At 41.1% G+C, this 15,706-nt stretch overlaps 1 protein-coding gene across 3 annotated transcripts in view; it reads left to right on the forward strand.

Annotated features, from left to right (window-relative positions):
• LRPPRC (leucine rich pentatricopeptide repeat containing) overlaps positions 1-15,706 on the forward strand; it is a 153,177-nt gene that overhangs the window by 61,552 nt on the left and 75,919 nt on the right. For all 3 annotated transcript variants that reach the window (XM_020800523.3, XM_020800524.3, XM_020800522.3), the window contains exons 16-21: positions 2,822-2,879; positions 3,981-4,087; positions 4,299-4,376; positions 5,120-5,158; positions 8,873-8,968; positions 10,806-10,936. In XM_020800523.3, coding sequence (XP_020656182.3) covers positions 2,822-2,879; positions 3,981-4,087; positions 4,299-4,376; positions 5,120-5,158; positions 8,873-8,968; positions 10,806-10,936 — 509 coding nt within the window. The remainder of the gene's footprint in view (positions 1-2,821; positions 2,880-3,980; positions 4,088-4,298; positions 4,377-5,119; positions 5,159-8,872; positions 8,969-10,805; positions 10,937-15,706) is intronic.

The following is a 15,706-nucleotide window of genomic DNA, read 5'->3' on the forward strand; positions in this document are numbered from 1 at the left end:
AAATGATGAAATTTCAGAATTCAAAATTTATTTCTGTGTCACATATTTAATATTTTAAAAAGAATGAACTGGAGAGATGGTAGCAGTAAAATGACCATTCTCCTTTATGAATGCCAAATATCCAGGTGTGATTTAGAACACACATTTAAGATGCTGCATATTAGCCATACATTGGGTGTGTTAACAGCATATGCTATTTTTATTCTCAAAATCTTTGTTGGGTATTTGAAAGCAGGAATTATTTTTCCAGGTGGTTGATTCTGATGTGTGTGTTGTTGTTTTTTTGGAGGGGGGGCTGATAATGTTTGCCAAAATATTTAACATTTTTGTTTATGGTTCTTATTTTCTGAGTGTTTTATTCATTCTGGATTATAGTGTCTTCCAAATCACGTTACATGATACCCAGCTATTCCTCTCCAAAGGGAGGATGCAAGTCCACATGTAGCATTTACTGAAATAAACTTTTTGTTAAGTTTAGAAGTGGGCCACATCTGTCATTGCTGAAATATTTACTGATGTTGCCACTTAATCAGCAGCCTAGTTCACAGTAGTAGCTTTGATGCAGCTTGCTATTATGTGGTTGTGAATTGTATGTCCTCCGTTGCAATTATTGAGAAGGAACCAACAGTGAAAATGACAAGATCCAGTAGACCTGGCAAAGGTGCAATTTTCCTCTCCACACTGCACCCATGAACATCTAGGAAATCCTCTTGGCTTGGTTTTTCAGCTGCAGGAAAAAGAGAAAGATGTTGTCTTTCAACCAGCATAATAGTGGATATAGCTAATTGGTTTAATTACTGCTTTTGTTAATACTTTTAAAAGTTTCATTGGGTAGAGGAAGACTATACTTTACATAACCGTGTTTTTATCTCACTGGAAAAGGAGGTGAGAAGAGAGAATTTTAGCTGCCTGGTGATTATTTCTTTAATGGAAATCATAAGAAGCCACTCAAATGCAGGTGCCTGGATTTGTTTCCTTGTTCTGCGCACACAAAATCAGAGCCTTTAATCCATTCTGTCTTTCCTAACTTATAACTGATCCTGGCTCTCCCCAGCCCCCCAGCTGTTCAGTTGAGAATATAAATCTACAGTTGTCCTTTTTATAAAGCTTTCCTTAAAATGTAGCATGACACAAAGTAAAACATTCGCAAGACTGAGAAGCCCCAGGGGTAATGAACTTAGGGGGTAGCTGTTCTTTTCTAGTTAGAACTGCACATGCAGGTTCTGAGACACTCATGCCCTTTTAACAGATATAATTGAAGGGTACAGAGGAATGGATTCAGAGTACCAATTTGTGGTGGAAAAAAAATCCTCAGTGCCATTGCTGACCATTTGAATGGAGTTTTGGAATACCTGCAGGTCACCTTCCTTCCTACACAGTGGCTGAAATACTGTTGGGATCATTTATTCTACAAAAGGCTGATGACGTCAGCAGTAGCAGTGATTTTACAGAAATTAAACATTTCCAGTTTCTGTTTCAAAGCTCCGAAGATGCAAGCCATGGGGCAGGATGGGCAGTCTTTAATTATTAAAAAAAAACAGCTACTAGCTGGAAGGGACCCTATGGATCACTGAGTCCAGCCCCTATCAATGAGGCGCAGCGGGAATCAAAGTCCTCAGTCTTATGTGGCATGAGTTACGGCAACAGGATTTCAGCTCTTTTACTCAGACCTTATTAATTTGGGAAATCATGAGTTGGGAATATTTTTAGGGAAAGAATTAACCTGTGGGGAAAAATGTGGCAGCAAAAACACAATCACAGTCTGTTCTTTTAAATTTGTACATTTCAAACCTGCTGTCAAAACCCCCTAGCTGTTTAGCTCAGTGCACTAATATCTTTACTGAAGTCTGATAGCTTATGTGGGATGTATTAATTTCCATGTTTACTTGCAAATAACTACTTTTCAATTGAGTCTAAGTAAGTGTGTTTAAGACTGTAGTGGTAAAGAGCCACTCAGACTCTCAGAACACCTCGTGGGGAATTTTAAGATGAAGTAGAGGTGCTTTCTTGCTGGTGAAGAATTTTTGGGATGGGAGGGTACTTTGTCTATTCCACTGACTCACTTCCACTTATGCAAAGTTCTGCAGGTAGAAAGCTGACTAGCTCCTTTAACTATGGAAGTCCAAAACAGACCTAGCAAATTTTCCCCATTGCTTCCAGTGGATTAGGCTTTAAATAGAAAGTTTTGCAGTGGAGGAAAATGGCAGAACTGGCGTTCTGCACATTTCACCCTGGTCTGGATCAGTTGGTGTGGATTGAGACTAGGCAGCAAATCCACTGCTTCATTCTCCTTGATCCTAGTTGGAATTGCACAATAATTTTTAAAAACAACTTATGTAAACACCATCCTTTTGATACAATACAGAGAAACATAATACTGAGAAACGCTAGACACCCTTAATTTCACTCACCCCCAAAACAACAGTGGTCAACAATTGCTGTGGTTCCTTTATCATCAAGAATATGAGCAAGACACACGGACAGAATCATGGAGGGTTTTTTTTTTATTTTTGTACTTCAGTATATATTTTTGTGTGTATTATACATACATACATACACCACATCATAGTAAATCATTTTACAGACACACAACACACACACACACACACTGTGTGTGTGTGTGTGTGTGTGTGTGTGTGTGTGTGTTTAAAAAACCATTTGCAAAAAAAGCATTCCTTTTAAAAAAACGATTTACTATGATGCGGCATAGAATAATACCTTAGTAGAGAGGTGCTTTATTATTTGTAGAATTCAATTTCAGATATCATTTGCCCTTGCTTGCTTCTCTTGGCTGCAATGTACGATTATTCTGTCTTACCAGATAACAGAACTGTTGTACAAAGATGGACGTTATTGCCAGACATCTTCAGGACCAACTGGTAGAGTTTCAATTTCTATGATTGTAACTTACCCGCAAATCCGTTCTTCTGTGTAATGATGGGCTTGAGGGATTACAACCGTAAACACTGATTACTTCTTTTTGAAAGTGAAATTTGAAAACAGGTTGGGTAAAATCTTTATCCAGATGATCATGGTATATTCTGTGGAGCTTCTGAGATTTTATTAGGGCTTTTCATCCTTTTTAATTAAAAATGCACTTCACTTTCATATGTTAAATAAAAAAGACGAAGTAGCAGCACTGATAATATAAAATGCTTTGCAAACGCAGGCAAATTTCTGTATATTGAAAACATTTCAGTAGCTTTTTGAAATGTTTTAGACTTTTAGAGCAACATAACACTGTCACAAGTGTATCAGTTTTAGGGGGAAATGACATGATCTCCGGGGAAAAAAATAAAATAAAAAAAATACTGTGCATGCCATTATGTGTCTCTCTTATTAAAAGCTCATTAGCTTTTCTTGATGTTCCTATACATTTTATCCTTGTGTGCCAAAAAAATTAATGCTGTTAACTATACAGCATCTTTTGTTAATCTTGATTTTCCTTGGCTAATAAGCAAGTCTCCACAGGATTATTGGATTTGCTTGTTAAAAATCATTTAGTCCTCCTTATTCTGCTGGTGTTCACTTATTAGCTGCAGTAAGCATTGTAAATAATGTGAAATGTACAGAGCTTTTGTATGCAGCACTTTGGGAGGCTCTCTTTTCTTCCTTTTGAATAAATGACAAAATATTTATGGCAACTATTTAGGGGTAGCAGGCTGGAGAGTAGAGGAGAGGCCTTGGGCAGTACTGCTTCTGTCACATAGCAGTGGGAAAAAATAGATTGAAGAAAGATTCTGTACTGAAAAGCTGTCACTGGGTTTGAAAATAATTAATATTCCTTTCAGTCACCAGTTAGATGTGTGCTCCCAAACCACATAATCTCTATGCCTCAGTGATCATTGTTGCCATTTCAGAGCCTCTCATCAGGGTGACATCTCACACCAAAATGATTTCTTATAAATTAATCTTGATAACATGACAGTGTCAGTAATTTTAGTAGAATGCTTTCTCTTGTATTTTTTTTCCACCCACAGAAAGTGTTGGCTATTTCCTTTATAACTTGATTGACAACATGAGTGACTCAGAGGTACAGGCCAAGGAGGAGCAGTTGAGACAATACTTCCATCAGCTGAAGGAGATGGTACCATTTCATTTTTGCTACATAATGCCTGTCCTGCCTGACATGTATCTATTAGATTTGAAATTGCAGCTTTTAAGTACAGCCAGACCACTTCTCAATGGCATGCAAGTGCTAGAGACTTAAATTATGTCTGAAATTTGTCTAACAGAAATTATCTGTTGCTTGTGTTTTTTAAAACTTGTGTATTTTTTCTCCCCATGTCTTTATTTAGGACATTGAAATAACTCCTAACATCTTCAGAGGTATTCAGAAACTTCTGATCAGCTACGATGTTCATGCATTAATCAAGGTCTGGAGTGATCAATTACATTTTCCTTCATGAATGTGAAAAAAAAATTGTACACTTTCCTTATATATGCTTACCTTAAGAGATACACGTTTGTGTCTGAAATGATGTTGCACAACTCCATTGAGTATAAATAGCATAATCAGTCAAGAGAGTTAATCTTTATTTTAGTGTAATTTAAAACTTCTCATCCTTCTCCTTCAGGTTCTGAAACTCCCTAGGGATCCTTTTTACCCTGGGGAAGCCTTCCAGAACATTGGTAGTGGAAAAACTTTTAATATTGCAAAATCGCTGCTGGAGTGGTATCTGCAGTCCCAATCCAGCAGCAGGCCTGCCAGTAGCAGTTTTCCAGTATTAAAGTCCAGTATTGAAACTTGATACCATTGTGAGGCTCCCCAAAGATTTTCACAGGGCGTAAGGGATCCCTAGGGAGCCTCTGAAGCAGAAAGGGTGGAATAGGGAGTTTTAAAAAAATAAAAATAAAGGCTAACATTTTGAGGTGATGACATCTCCATTTCTATGGTTGAGTGAGATCAACTAGATTTCAGCCATTGATAGATAAAAACATATTCATTTAATTTAGAAGCATATTTGTTTTGGATTGAGAATTTCAAATCTCTAAACATTAATATAAGGGAAGGTCTTCTCATGCTTATTGCAGCATTCATTTGTTCAATTTTGTAATTAAATTTTAATATATCTGTCAATTTTTTTCTAATACATTTTACACATCTATTATATTTTAGGATGTAGCAGCATTGACCCACAGAACAGACGATTGGAAAGTAAGTGTTCTGGCGACTATTTGTTCTTATTTTTAATTGTTATGGGAAACATTAAACAAGGTCCTGTATCTAGTCTCTTCGTGGCCTCTGTGAATCACACTCTGGGTTATCCGTGCATGCGCGGAGTCTCATCAGAACCTTCTAGAGCTTCCGCGGTAGCAAAAAAATACATTAGAGTAAGCCCCATCCCCCCCGTATAAGTACCGTGGCACCAAGCCACTCCCTTCAGTTTCTTTCAACCATCGCGTTGAGAGGCTCTTGTTCCTGCTTCTGCAATTACAAAAGTGAAACAGTTTTGTTCTTGGTTCCTTTTTTTAGTTATATATATAATCAAAACATTAATCAACTCTTCTTTTTTCTCCCCCCCCCAAACAACGACTGTGTCATCTTTCTTTACAATCCTTTTCCACATTATTCATGGCCCTATTGGGGCCATTTAAACACTACGTGGTCTGTGATAACAAAATACCACACTCCAACGGTCACACTAAGTGTCTTTTTTGCTTGGTGAGGCACACCAAACATCTTCTTGCCCTCACTGTAAAAATTTTAAACAGAGTGCTCTCGCCTTTCAATGTTTCAGCTCCCTCTCTGGGAGCAATCCCTTCAACCAGCCTGCTTGTAAGACCACCTCTCAGGCCAAAGACCTCAAAAAACCACAAACTGAAACATTTGATATCGAAACCTTCGACATTGAAATCCACTACTAAACGACAATAGCCTCTTCAACTCCAGAGCAATCACCTCCTAAGAGATCCAAACAGCACAAATATAAATCATCTACAGTTATCTCCCAAGAGCCTCCAGAATCCTGCGAGTTGATCTCCGTTGCCTCACCTTCTGATGATGATAGACTTCCCTCACATCAACCCTGTTCTCAATCACCGGAATGGGACAAACGAGTTGATCGCCTAATATCCTCTCTTCCCAGCCTCCCATCACTCTGTTCACTCCAGCAACCCTTCCATTGCTGTTTCACCTGACAGAGTTGACTCAGAATAGCCAGATACTGTGCCTTATTCAGTGGTATCAGATCAACCACCCCAACCTCCTGCTCTACACCAACTCCAGCATTTGTATGAGGCACCTATTCCATCACATGTGGCTCAGACCTGTGTTCAGCACTTGCATCGGGCAGCCATTTGCCCCGACCAGTGCTCGTCTAGGCAATCCGCAGCTGCTTATCAACCAGGCAATTTACCTAGTTTGGCGGAAGTACTATATGATGTACCTCGATCTTGACAACCATCCATGTCGAAACAACCATATCGACAGGACCCACATGTCAGCTCCCTACCTGGCTTCTAAAAAGCCCAAGACAGTCAAGCATCATTTTTCGACCCGAGAGGCATTCATGGCTCCAGTTTCTCATTATTTCTCTACCAATCGGGACAACGGAGACCGTTCTTTTCGCTCAGCATTTCCAGCTTCTATATACTCCAGTGTTTCACAGCAACAGCCTCCATTTTTCCATCACTGAGACACAGGCTCAGATATCGTTGATCCTCGATATCCACCCTGGTCCATGGACACACACTTAGTCCTCGCACCAATTCTTGGTCCTCGATGCCCAATGGCTCCTAAACCTTGAGCCCGATATCACCATAATGTCAACCTTAACACCGAAGATCAGTTATACCAACCGGTGTCCATGGACACTCAACTAACATCAGTCGATATCGATATTCTTGACATTGACAAACGTCCATGGACATGCCACCTCCATCGGCATCAATATTATGACCCTCCACTTCTCGACACCAGTGTTGATCACAGTTTATCAATTCTCGATGTGATCCTGAGTACTCTGATCAAGGATCCAGACCTCAAACAACGTCCATACTATTTACTTCAACCAAGTCGTACCTTGTAAATGCTTACCCACCATCTCCGGCGGAGGATTTTCAAACTTACACCCAACTAATGGTCCGTATGGCCAAATCTTTGGATCTCCAGATCTCCAGATCCACCGTCCATCAACAAAACCAGCCGATCATCTCTATGACCCAATATCGAAAGACATGACTACCCCAGTGCATATTTCAATGCTTCCTTCTCTTTTCAGTACTGTATAGTTCATGGACAAAACCAGCATCCCATACCATGTCAAAACGGATTGACAATCTCTATAGTGTCCATGACCCAGGAGCCCTTTTCCTTCAGAAACAACCAGCTCCAAATTCTATATTTGTCGAGGCTTCTTGATCTCGACATCGAAAAACCCCCGTACCACCAAACAAGGACAGTAGAAGAATTGACTCCATGGGTAGATGGCTTTACTCCTCGGCAGCATTCACCATGCAAGTCGCTAATTATCAAGGAGCAATGGGGACTTACCAACGTTTCCTCTGAGATAACATGTCTACTTTTGTTGAATCCTTACCAGATGACAAGACGTTGCTTGCATAGACCTTTCAACAGGAAGGCCTCTCTGTTGCCAAACAACAAATGCTCTCGGCTTGACACTCTGTCGATGCTACAGCTAAGTCCATGGCTACCTCTGTAGCATTACGTTGTTTCTCCTGGTGAGGAACAGCCGGCCTTGCTAAAGATACACACATGCGCATCGTGGACCTCCCTTTTGATGGGGTAGGCCTTTCTAATACTGAAACTGATGACACTTTAGAAAATGTTCAGAAGAAAAGATCAGCTGCCAGGTGTTGGGGCATCTACCCATCCTACCAACAGCACCCGCAGCATAGCCAATGGAGGCGTCCATACAACTCCTACCCAAAATTGCAATGTGAGCCTCAACGACAAACATCTTACACACCTTATTTCAAGAATTAAAGAACTAAGTTTCGCCAACCTCCAACCACCACCAGACATAATGACTGCAAACCCAAACATCACGTTCTTCTTTGTGGCCTCTGTGAATCCACACAAATGGGTTTAGACTGCGCAGGACTCCTTGGTGATTCACCCTCACTCCACCAGGGCAATGGCAGCCTCTCCTGCATTTCTTCACGGCATACCTCTTCCTGACGTCTGCGCTTCTGCCACATGAGCACAGCCGTCCACTTTTATCCGTCATTATAGACTCGACCTCCGGTAGAAGTCTGATGCGGCCTTTGGACATGCTGTTCTAGCTTTGGTATGACACCCTGCCTCTGGGTAAGACAGCTTGTTAGCCACCCAGGGTGTGATTCACAGAGGCCACGAAGAAGAACGACAGGTTACCCACCTGTAATCGTAGTTCTTCGAGTGGACCTCTGTGATTCACACATCCAACCCGACCTCCCCTCTGTCACGCCATGCAGCTTCAAAATGCAGCGGTTGACATAAATGAAGGGAGTGGCTTGGTGCCAAGGTACTTATACAGGGGGGAGGGGCCTACTCTAATGTATTTTTTGCTACCACAGAAGTTCTAGAACCTTCTGATGAGGCTCCGCACAAGCGCGGATAACCCAGAGTGTGAATCACGGAGGTCCACTTGAAGAACTGCAATTACAGATGGGTAACCTTGAGTTCCCACAAGTTCCTGAACTAAAACTCCCAGAAGTGTTCACCATTAGCTGTGCTGGCCAGAATATCTGGGAGTTCTTTGGGAATCCAGTGTTGGGAAGCACTGATCTAGAGTGCAAAACTGAAATACAAAGGAAGCGCAACTATTTTTCTTGCACAACTTTTACTTAGCTCCTCTTTTAAATAGTCTAAAAGACAACATGTATTCTTTTGACATCTTATTTTTTGCCTCACTTTGTTGGACTATAGGTATATAGATTGAAAAAACTTGAAGAACTAAAAGCTCAGGACAAACCCATTGAAGAAAACCTGAAATTGTTCATAAGGACTCTGTTTTCAGAAGAGGTAACTAAGAAGAGTTTTCTGTTGTATTGCTAGAAATCAATATGAATAATGCCATATCATTTGCACATTACTGCATGTACATATGCAGTTGCATGGGATATGAGCCCATGGTGCAGTTGTTAAACTGCAGTACTACAGTCAAACATCTGCTCACAACCTTCATTTGATACCATTGGGTTCAGATAGCTGGCCCAAGGTTTCAACCTTCTATCCTTCCAAGATAAGCAAAATGAGTACCCATTTGAGGGGAGGCACGTTGTTGTTTGCATAATTATATTGTAAACCAGCCAGAGAGTGCTGTAGTGCTATGGGGTAGTATATAAGTTGAAACAACAATGAAAACAACATACTAGAGATAGGGCACCAATGGAAGAGAGAAGTACACAGTCTCATGGGTTGTGGTTGTGACCTTTGTAAATCATTCCAAAGTACCAAAAAGCAATGTGGGAGGGGCAGGGGGGAAAGGATAGTATTTTATTTGCCTCTTGAATTATATGTTTTGGGGTCACTCTGGCCTTCTAATTGTTACCTGCAAAGTGAATTACAGTAATAGCTGCAAGAGGTGTATCATACCTTCCAAGGGTCAATTCAAGCCACAGGTCTGGCATTTTACAACTAGATTGTCAAGAAACTGATACATGCCTAGTCATTTGCAATTTATATACTGCTAGATGGTTAATATGGGGATTGAAATTCCATTTTCCTGCTGGAGGAAGACTTCCTAAGATAAAAAGCGTGCTGCTTATATAAAAAAAGTGTGCTGCTTATATACCACCCCATAGTGATTCAAACCCTCTCTAGAGGCAGTTTACAAGTTAATTATGCAGGCTACACATTGCCCCCCCCCCCAGCAAGCTGGGTACTCATTTTAGTGACCTCGGAAGGATAGAAGGCTGAGTCAACCTTGAGCAGGCTACCTGGGATTGAACCCCAGGTCGTGAGCACAGTTTTGGCTGCAGTACAGCGGTTTAACCACTGCGCCACGAGGCTCTTACCTTCATCAGGAGGCATCCAGCTATAGTCCATACTTCTATGTATGCCTGCAATTTGTTGTCCATTGTCTGACTTGGGCCCGATTGCTTGTGTGTTCAGTGTTGTCATAACATCCCTGATGTTTTAGGAAACATGCATATGTTAACCTTCCAGTTCGTGTTTGGTGATCCCCAAAGTTTGGATGGCAAATGGGTTTGGCTGCTTTTTTGTTATTTGATACTGAAATCATGCTGGTGGAACCTTAAACATAACTCTATTAAAAGCATTGGCCATAATCTTGCTAGGAAAAAAAAGTACCTAAAATTACCTGAGGTTTTGGTGGAGTGTCTGCCCATTGATTGCAAAATGGTCGTACAGCAGGGACTCCTATCAAAAAGGTGAACTGCATGTGTGGTTCCTTTTCTGCATGCAGTTTCTCCTAACAGGATTTCAGCCATTGGAACATGTTAAAAGAAGAAAGGTGGGGTAAAGACATTTAAAATAAATAAAAGCAGCTATTTGGGTTTGAATGTTTGATGCTTGGTTTCCCTTCCCTCTTCCCCAGAAAATTAAAGCAAAACCATGGCATTGTAAACGAAACAGAAGCCTTAAAATATTTTTGAGAAAGAATTCATAATATATTATCCACCAGAACAATAAGCTGTGTAACAAGGGTTTTTGTCTGGACAAACTAAAGACACTTGTTAACTTTATTGGATTTTTAAAAAATTGTGAAGAAAACAATATTTTACAAACATCGTAGAGCTTACAGTTAAAGACAATTTTACGGCAAATGCAATAACTCAAAATGTTGTGCACCTTTTCCTTTTCTAGTTCATATTTTTTTGTTTATTGCTACTTCTAGGATTTAGAAAAAGCTCTTGAAGTGAAAGCCAAATTCAAATCGGACCTAGATGTTGGTAGCTATTGCTCCTTAATGCGTTTATGCTGTCGACATGATAAGGCAGAGGAAGCAATGAACCTGAAAGAAGAACTGTAAGTACACCAGCACTGAAAGATGTCACAGAGATTTATGCTGATACACAGACCTTATTGAATTAAGTAGGTTGGATATTAAACCCCCCTCATACATTTTTAATTAGCTTTTCCCCTGATAAAAATATTTTGCTGAAATTCAAGATTGGTTGTAACAAGTTGTCATGATTACGTAATCAGTTTTGAACACACATGTTTGTTACTGGTGCTTTATATTGTATTTTAATAAATCCATTTCTGGTATGGTTTTAGCAGCCACCTTGATATTCAGTTTTGGTTTCTGAGGAGAGTAATGCATGTGCAACACAGTGGCATTACAGTGCTTGTAAGTGATGTTACATTTTAATACCTGTCTACAAGCATTACCTTTTAAAGTCTCGTTTGCAGAGATAATATCTAGCTTGTGAAAATTAGCTCCCAGCTAAAACCTGTAATGCCCTGTTGAACAAGGAGCCAAGTACTTTACGGATCCTCATTTTCTCCTTGTACCCTCCCTAGTTTTATATTGTTATTGCAATATTAAGGTATATACATTGTCTTAAATAATGGACATTTTAGAATTCCCTTCTGGATTTTTTGTATTTTATTTATTTATTTATTTTTGCCTAAATGTTGTGTGAGCCACTATATAAAAGAAGGAATTTTACATGTGGACACAGCTTCACTGTTGGCAAAATCCTGTTGTAAAAACCTGGGGAAGTGAAATGATGATTCACAATGACATATTGCCACTAATTAATGAATTCTCACTTAGATTCTAGGTTGTACACCAATCCACCCAACTGGCACATAATGAGGACTCTAAACAGGGACTTTTTAATTAGCACTAATTTGCTGGTGCATTTTATGTCATTTTCCTTATGCTAGAGTAAATGTGCAACAGAATCACAGTGAATCACACCCTGCGTGATTCGTGCCTGCGCGGAGCCTCATCGGAAGATTCTAGAGCTTCTGTGATAGCAGTAAACACATTAGAATATGCCCCTCCCCACCCATATAAGTACCTTAGCGCCAAGCATCCCCGTTCAGTTTCTTTCAACCACCGCATTGAGAGACTCATATTCTGCTTCTTTGAGTAGAAGAGAAAGAAACCTTATTCTTGATTCCTTCCTGTTATCAATCTTTTTTTCCTTTAAACTATTAGCTCAAACTCATTATCATCAGAGATGTTTTCCTTTCTACCTTGCTTGGCCTCCGGCCACAGCACCCCTACTACAATAGATGATGGAAATCACTCTTCATGCTCAGCATCGCCATCGTCCGTTTATTCTACTGCTATGCCATCACATCAGCAAACTTCATTTCAATATCACAGGCTCTGATATCGACAATCCTCGATATTCATCTTGGTCCATGGACACACGCTCCATTCCATTACATCAGCACAGTTCCTGTTCTCCGGTAAATCTAAGTCATTGACCCTGGCACCATTACGACACCAAGGTCTACACCGAGGTCCATCCCTACCAATCGAGGTCCGTCGATGCTCAACCACCATCTTTCGATGTCGACAATCCTCGACATCGACAGATGTCCATGGACATGCCGCCTCCATCTTTTTTTACTCTTAACCGACAATACTATAAAACTCAGCCTCTTGACACCGAAGTCGAGCGACAATCCGTCAACTCCAGACGCAACCTCGATGGCTCTGACCATGGATCTTAGCTGCAGACTCAATCTGTGTTACTTTCCTCTCGAGAGTCGGACATTGTCAATACTGACCCGCCGTCATCGGCAAAGGATTTCCTGACCTATGCCCAACTTATGATTCACATGGCTAAATCCCTTAATCTGCAAATCCACTGACCATCGACAGAACCAGCCGATCATCTATTTGATCCAATATCTAAAAATTCAACCATTCCGGTACACATACCAATGTTGCCATCTCTCCTTAGTATTATGCAGAGATCCTGGACAAAACCAGCTCCCTCCCATACCATGTCTAAGTGGATTGATAACCTCTATAGAATCCATGACCCAGGAGCCATTTTCCTCCAAAAACAACCAGCTCCAAATTCTATATTTGTCGAAGCCTCTCAATCGAGATCTTGACACTGACAATCTCTCATACCACCAAATAAAAGACAGCCAATGAATAGACTTCATGGGCAGATGGCTTTACTCTTCCGCAGCCTTCACCATGTGAATTATCAAGGAACCATGGGACCTTACCAGTGCTTCCTCTGGGACAACATGTCCTTTATTGAATCCCTGCCAGACGATAAAAAGATACTAGCTCAAGCCTTCCAACAAGAAGGTCTCTCTGTTGCTAAACAATAAATGCTTTTCCGCCCGCCACACAACCCATCTATCAAAACACCACTGGGTTTTTCTCTTGCTATTTCACCGTCCCCAAGAAAGATGAGGGTCTTTGCCCTATTCTAGATTTAAGATTATTAAACAACTACTGTACATTGTCACCACAAAATTCTGCATGGTTACTCTAGAATCAGTTCTTCCCTTACTTCGAAAAAAATGACTGGTTCACCGTCATACACCTAAGAGATGCTTACTTTCATATTTAAATACATCCCGCACACAGAAAATTCCTTCGTTTCTAACTTGGATCACAAGCATATCAGTTCAAAAGACTTCCATTCAGCCTTACAATTCAGAAAGTATTCACCAAGTGCATGGCGCCAGTAGCTGTCTACCTCAGACTTCAAAACATTCTCGTCTTTCCATATATAAACGACTGGCTCCTTGTAGCACACTCCTGTTGCAAAGCTCAGTGAGACACCCGTTTCACCCTCGCCCTTCTTCACGATCTTGGTCTAACTATCAATGAACAAAAATGAACATTAAAACGTACAAGGACTATGCATTACATAGGTGGCACACTCATAGACTCCACACGAGCTTGCGCGTTGCTCCCTGCAGAAAAGAGACAAAATCTCTTCACCTTACTTCGCGGCTTCACACTGCATGCCTTGATACCTACCTTAATGGTGCAACGAATTCTAGGCCTCTATGACATCAGTTGTACAACATGTGCATCTCAAAATCAGATCTCTCCAATCCTGGTTTCTGGCCCTACTCGATCCACTAACAGACTCTCCCCACACTCTCCTAAGAGTCACTCCAGAATTGGCCTCTCAACTTCAGTAGTAACATCGCATAACAACCTTTCTATCCCATAACAACCTTTCTGTTCTGTGAATACAAGTCACTACCAATGACAGTTGCACCGGCTGGGGGGCTCATTGCAAATCCCTCACAGTCCATGCCAAATGATCTCACAGAGAAAAACTGCTCCACATAAACATCATAAAGGCCTGCAAGGCTTTCAGAAATCATCTTATAGGAAAAAATGGTACAGATGGCCACTGACAACACTGCGGCGATGTACTACATCCTAAAACAAGGCAGCACCCACTCCCCAGGTCTCCTCTACCTAGCAGTTGACCTCTGGGAGTGGTGTCTGCAACATCACATCTGTCTCATAGCCTTACACATCACTGGTCAAGATAATGACCTAGCAGACTCGCTCAGCCGTACAGATGCCCAAGCTCATGAGTTGAAACTATATCAATCAGTATTCCGCCAACTATGCCAGAAATGGGGCACACCGACGCTCGATCTCTTTGCCTCCCGAGCGAATTGAAAATGCCAGCTGTATTGCTCCTGAGCAGGAATAGGAAAACATTCCCAGGGAGACGGGTTTGTTGGCCATTGGCCCAAGACTCTTACCTGCCCTTTTCTGCCATTCCCTCTCCACAAAGTTGGCATATTTATTGATTGATTGATTTGATCTGATTTGATTTGCCTTATACCCCGCCTATCTGGACCACCGGACCACTCTAGACGGCTACAATGAGACAAAACCAATGCCATCGCTATAGCCCCTTGGTGGCTGAGACAGACTTGGTACCCAGTTCTCTGCAGTCTCTCATCAGACGTCCACCATTTCCCCCACCTGCCACACCTTCTCACACAGAACAACTCCCAAGTTCTACACCCGGACTTACCTGTTCTGCACCTGGCAGCGTGGAGGATTCTCCCTCGTTAATGAACGTCCTTCATCATGCCAAAAAACCATCCACAAGGAAAGCTACCTGTACAAATGGAAGAAATTTCAATCCTTTACCAAATCTTCCCCATCATCCTCCATCAATCCATCACTTTCCACTGTTCTCTGCTTCCTCCTATATCTCATATCCAAGGGCCTCTTCATCTCAAAACGGAGTCTACATTTCCTCAGTAATATCATACCAACCTCCAAATTCTCCAGCAGCAAACTTCTTCAAACATTCAACAATGAAATGTTTTCTGAAAGGTCTCTCTCATATCTACCCCAATACTCGACCTCGCTCTCCACAGTGGTCACTATTGTTTTAAAACAGCTTACCAAAGCTCCTTTTGAGCCATTAGCTACAACTGACTTAAGACTGCTTACCTTTAAAACTGCTTTTTCTCGTAGCCATCACCTCAGTTCGACAAGCTAGTGAATTGGCAGCTTTACGCTATGACTACCCTTATCTACAATTTTTCCCGATAAGGTGAGGTTATTCATGGTTATTTCCTTCCTCCCCAAAATTGTCTCGCAATTTCATCTTTCCCAGCTGATTGTCCTTCCTTCATTTTTTCCATCACGTTTTTCAAACCAAGAAAAAATACCCTATATGTTGGATGTCAGAAGAACTCTTGCTTTTTATTTCCAACGTACTCAATCACCTTTAGACAATCACCTTGTCTTTTCATAAGCCATTAACTACCTACTAAAGCCATCAGGTGACTTCCGAATCTATAGCCAGATGGGTCGCC

This window comes from Pogona vitticeps, chromosome 1 (assembly GCF_051106095.1).
Source record: "Pogona vitticeps strain Pit_001003342236 chromosome 1, PviZW2.1, whole genome shotgun sequence".
Lineage (NCBI taxonomy): Eukaryota > Metazoa > Chordata > Lepidosauria > Squamata > Agamidae > Pogona > Pogona vitticeps.